Genomic DNA, 5,014 nt, shown 5'->3' with positions numbered 1-5,014 from the left:
ATGCAAATCAATTTATAACATTTTTGACATGCGTTTTTCTGGATTTTTTTGTTGTTATTCTGGCTCTCACTGTTCAAATAAACCTACCATTAAAATTATAGACTGATCATTTCTTTGTCAGTGGGCAAACGTACAAAATCAGCAGGGGATCAAATACTTTTTTCCATCACTGTACTGTAAACCACATTTCTTTGAGTGTGGTTGATGATTGTCCTGACGCTGCCTTAAACTTTTTCTGTGCTGTTGAGGAGATTGCTGAAGTAATGCCAGTCAGTCCAGGATTTGTTTTTTTATCAGACCTTGATAAATGGAAGCGCTGTTTTTCTTTATCTAGACTGTGCCAGCACCTGAATACTGAAGACAACACAGTACAGGACTGCATCTACTTATGGGGGGAAAAGTTGATGCCTGTCACGATCGTCGTAGGAAGGAGACCAAGGTGCAGCAGGCGTATCGTTCCACATCTTTATTATATAGTGAAACTATAGCCAAACAAAAAACTATAAACAAACCACAAACCGTGACGACAGCGGTGCAACATGCACTAACTCCAAATAATCTCCCACAAACACAGGTGGGAAAAACAACCACTTAAATATGATCCCCAATTAGAGACAACGATGACCAGCTGCCTCTAATTGGGGATCATACAAAAAACCCAACATAGAAAAAAGAAACTAGAACCAAAAAACATAGAACTAAATAAACTAGAACAAACCCCCCCAGTCACGCCCTGACCTACTCTACCATAGAAAATAAGAGCACTCAATGGTCAGGACGTGACAATGCCGGTTATGTCTACAATTATTCAAACCACAACTACAATGCCTTTATTGAAGTCACATACATGTACTTTACATGATACCAATTATAAAATTGCTCTTAATTCTCCCTCTGGTCTTTCACATCGTCAAGGTTAAAAATAGCTTTACAACTGGATGAGTTAAAAATGTTCTGGTCTGTGTGAAATGTTTCGGTGTTGTCTGAAATGTTTTGGGGTTGTCTGAAATGTTTTGGTGTTGTCTGAAATGTTTTGGTGTTGTCTGAAGTGTTTTGGTGTTGTCTGAAATGTTTTTCTGCTCTTCTGCTATCTCAAAAAGCATGTTGTCCTGATAATGACTGGACTGGAGCAGAGGTGAGCTGAGGTGGGGCTGGGGCTGTGTCTGTATTACAGGTGGAGCACTAGGGGCATATCTGCATCACCAGACCTCGCTCTGATCCACTTTGACAGTCCCACTTTAGGTGAGGAGAACCTCTCAGCACTCACTGGAAGCTACAGTTTAGACTCAGTGATGGATGGGTGCAGGTTGGGGGTTGGTGGTGGGGAGGTAAGAGACCACTGCTGCATGTATCCCTGCAGAGGGAGGCTAGAACTGAGCCTCCCTGACAACATACACACATACATGAACCCCCCCCCCCCCCCCCCCCCCCGGTAAAGCACACACACCCACTCTGAATAATACACACAACACTGCACTCAGATAAGAACACACTCAAACCTCCTGTCTGCACACCCTGTTTATTTAGCAAATGGAGTGCCCTGGATATTTGTGGCGAACCTAAAATGACTCAATCATAGATCTGCAGCAACGTGCTCAGAGCCGAGCTGTGTTTTGTTGAATTGCAATCAGCCGTGCTTTTCCCTGTTACCCTAGGTGGCCGTCAAAGCTTTGTCTGCTCCGTCCACGTGTTTCCACGCCTCTATGGGGTAAATAGCTTTATCCTCAGCCCTACCACAGCACAGCTGAACAGAGCACTCTGTCTGTTACGTCACTCTGCCCCTGCAGCAAATGTGGTCCGAGGAACAGACAGACAGGTATTCTCTCATTTCTGTCTCATTGTGTAATATGGGAGAAAGAGAGAGGTGAATGTAGAATGCACAACATGTCATCACTGATAGGACTAATTAGGCATGCTTTTCTCTGTAAATTGAGACATCAATATTTAAAACATAGCTAAGTTACTGGTTAAGATCCATCCCTTTGTTATCAGCTCAGCATTGCATGATGACTGAAGTTCAAGTAGTGAAAACGAACACTATGAAAGCATTTAAAAAACCCGTGACATTGTAAAAATGGTATAGTCCTTATTTGTTTGTCCCTAATCTCCTACTAATGCAGATGATGATCCTAAACATAGTCCATTGTCTGGCCCTGAAGCTGCTATGCCTTGAACCTCACACACCATACCATCATATGATCCAGTCAGCAGACACATTGTTTCCTGCTCAAATGATCTCACTTTCCAGTCATGATCCTCACCTCAAGTCAACATACCAGCATACCAACATGCCATTCATGCTGTTCTCCATTTGTTATCAAAATGAAATAATGGATGCTAATAACAGTTGATGGTTAAATTATTCTTATGTTTATGAATCAACTTCCATTACCATCTGTAGGTGGGCTGTAATGGCTTTCTTTCTGTGCATGAGAGCTGAATAAAGGACCAATTAGATAATTGTAGGAGCAGTCTCCCTTCAACTGTTCCTTATCCAAAGTAAACTCAGACGGTCAGACCTCTCTCTCTCTCTCTCTCTCTCTCTCTTTCTGTCTCGCTAAGCTTGGCGATGGGTTGGTCTTAGGAGTGATATCCCCTACTTCACTCCTGCATGCACACATATACCACGAGCAGTGTCTCCATCTCGCAGCGCGTGCTGCCTTTTGTGCTTCACCGAGGACACTCTTTTAACAAAACAACATACAGCACTGCGCACGAGACCGACAGAGAGATAACGGAAACAAAATGTTTTGATGCTGCTAGAATATCACCCTAATATGGAGACTTACTCATTTGGATTCCGGACTTCATAGTGGCAAAAACGTACTCAATACGCTGTGAGTACGGAGCACGGAGCTGTTGCGGACCCTCCTCTATGGAACTGAAGATGAGAGCAGCTCGCCAGGACGCTGAGGGTCCTCACGTATTTGACCTATGTGCTCTAGGCTATATCTGTTCACTGATCACACACCTTAGCGCACAGCACGTCTCCATTGATTAAACGCTTAAAGACTAATGACTTGATCAACAATTGAATGCTTCCAAGTTAAGCTGTTTGGGGGTGGAAAGGCGCAAGCTATAAATAACCCAGGAGAAGATGCGTTTATGATGGATGTAGCCAAGTTTATCACCGTTACCTACAACACCTTGCAGGATGCCAACACTTCGAGCGCACCGAGACCTCTTCCGCACACGGAGCTGGGCTCTGCGCTCATCATCCTGCTGGTCACCGTAATCATTCTGGTCACCATCGTTGGTAACGTGCTGGTCATCGTGGCCGTGCTCACCAGCAGGGCTCTCCGCGCGCCCCAGAACCTTTTCCTGGTGTCCCTGGCATGCGCGGACATCCTCGTAGCCACACTGGTCATCCCGTTCTCCCTTGCCAATGAGGTCATGGGTTACTGGTACTTTGGGAGCCCCTGGTGCGCCTTTTATCTGGCACTGGACGTCCTCTTCTGCACCTCGTCTATAGTCCACCTGTGCGCCATCAGCCTGGACCGCTACTGGTCCGTCACCAAGGCTGTGAGCTATAATCTGAAGCGGACCCCCAAGCGTATCAAGTCCATGATAGTCATGGTGTGGGTCATCTCCGCCATCATCTCCTTTCCGCCTCTTATCATGACCAAGCATGATGAGCATGAGTGTCTGTTAAACAACGAAACCTGGTACATTCTGTCCTCTTGCCTCGTATCCTTCTTTGCCCCGGGCCTCATCATGATCCTAGTCTACTGTAAGATCTATAAAGTGGCCAAGCAGCGCTCTTCCACGGTGTTCGTGGCTAAGAATGGCCTGGAGAGGCAGCCCTCCCAGTCAGAGACGTGCTTCGTGAGGAAGGAGCGGATGGAGATAGAGAGCCCCAGTAGCCAGAGCTCCGAGGACCACCACAGGCAGGAGGAGCTGGATGATATTGACCTAGAGGAGAGCTGCTGTGCATCGGACAACAAACCCCGTAACCACCGCTTCTCCAAGCGAATGAAGGTGGAGGGCTCGGACTGCTGCCCACACCAGAGCTGCCGCCTATCTTGGGCCTCGGCGCGCGCCACGCAGCTTTTCCAAGACCCTAAAAACGCAGCCAACCCGGCCCTGGCGGCCCAGCGGCAGCACCTTGCGGCGGCCTCGTCCAAGACCAAAGTGGCCCAGATGCGTGAGAAGCGATTCACGTTCGTGCTGGCCGTGGTGATGGGGGTGTTTGTGCTCTGCTGGTTCCCCTTCTTCTTCACATATAGCCTGCACGCGATCTGCAGGGAGAGCTGCTACATACCCGGTGCGCTCTTCAACACCTTCTTCTGGATTGGTTACTGCAACAGCTCCGTGAACCCTATCATATATACCATTTTCAACAGGGATTTCCGTAAGGCGTTTAAGAAAATAGTTTGCCGGACTTCAAAACGCACTAATGCCACTTGAAAAGAAGGGTCACTTTGATGGCCATGACTGATTGACTGTGCTTCACTGCTCATCGTATCCAGCGCTCAGCCCTACACCTCTGAATGACTATTAGTTTCAAAATGAACTTTTATATGTAAATAATATGCTGATATAATATCAAAATATGTCATGTTGTGCACCAATATGTGAATATTAGAAACAATGTACAGAGGGAATAGGATGTATTAAACAAAAGCTAAATATATATATATTGTAATTGATGGTTTAATATGACTACTGAATCATATTGTCCCCTGCTTTCAAAGTTAAGAATTCATTTAATATTCAGTGATGTAGCTAAGGTATGTAGACCAAAGCATAATAATTCCAGCACCTTTGTACAACCCGTTCTTTTCTGTACTTTAATTAATATTTTATGTCCCATCTAGATAAAAAAAGGACATTTTAATTTAGTTCAGAGTAAAAGGGATGTCATAAACCCAGATTGCAGAGCTGATAGAGCTGTGTGGGGCACTGGGAGTTTTAGATTCTAAACATGAATCATTCATCACACTGTCGTCAATAAGGAATGAGAGTGAGAACAGCGGTGTAGCGTCTACTTTTGATGAGTAGCCTATCCAAAATG

General features: G+C 45.5%; 1 protein-coding gene across 1 annotated transcript; it reads left to right on the top strand.

The window, feature by feature from the left end:
- Positions 1–2,552: 2,552 nt before the first annotated feature.
- On the top strand, positions 2,553–4,633 carry LOC115205403 (alpha-2Db adrenergic receptor). The gene has a single exon (XM_029771364.1). The coding sequence runs from the start codon at positions 3,106–3,108 to the stop codon at positions 4,405–4,407; it is 1,302 nt and encodes a 433-aa protein (XP_029627224.1). The 5' UTR covers positions 2,553–3,105; the 3' UTR covers positions 4,408–4,633.
- Positions 4,634–5,014: the final 381 nt, after the last annotated feature.

This window comes from Salmo trutta, chromosome 13, assembly GCF_901001165.1.
Source record: "Salmo trutta chromosome 13, fSalTru1.1, whole genome shotgun sequence".
Classification (NCBI taxonomy): Eukaryota; Metazoa; Chordata; class Actinopteri; order Salmoniformes; family Salmonidae; genus Salmo; species Salmo trutta.
This window is presented reverse-complemented; position numbering and strand designations above follow the sequence as displayed.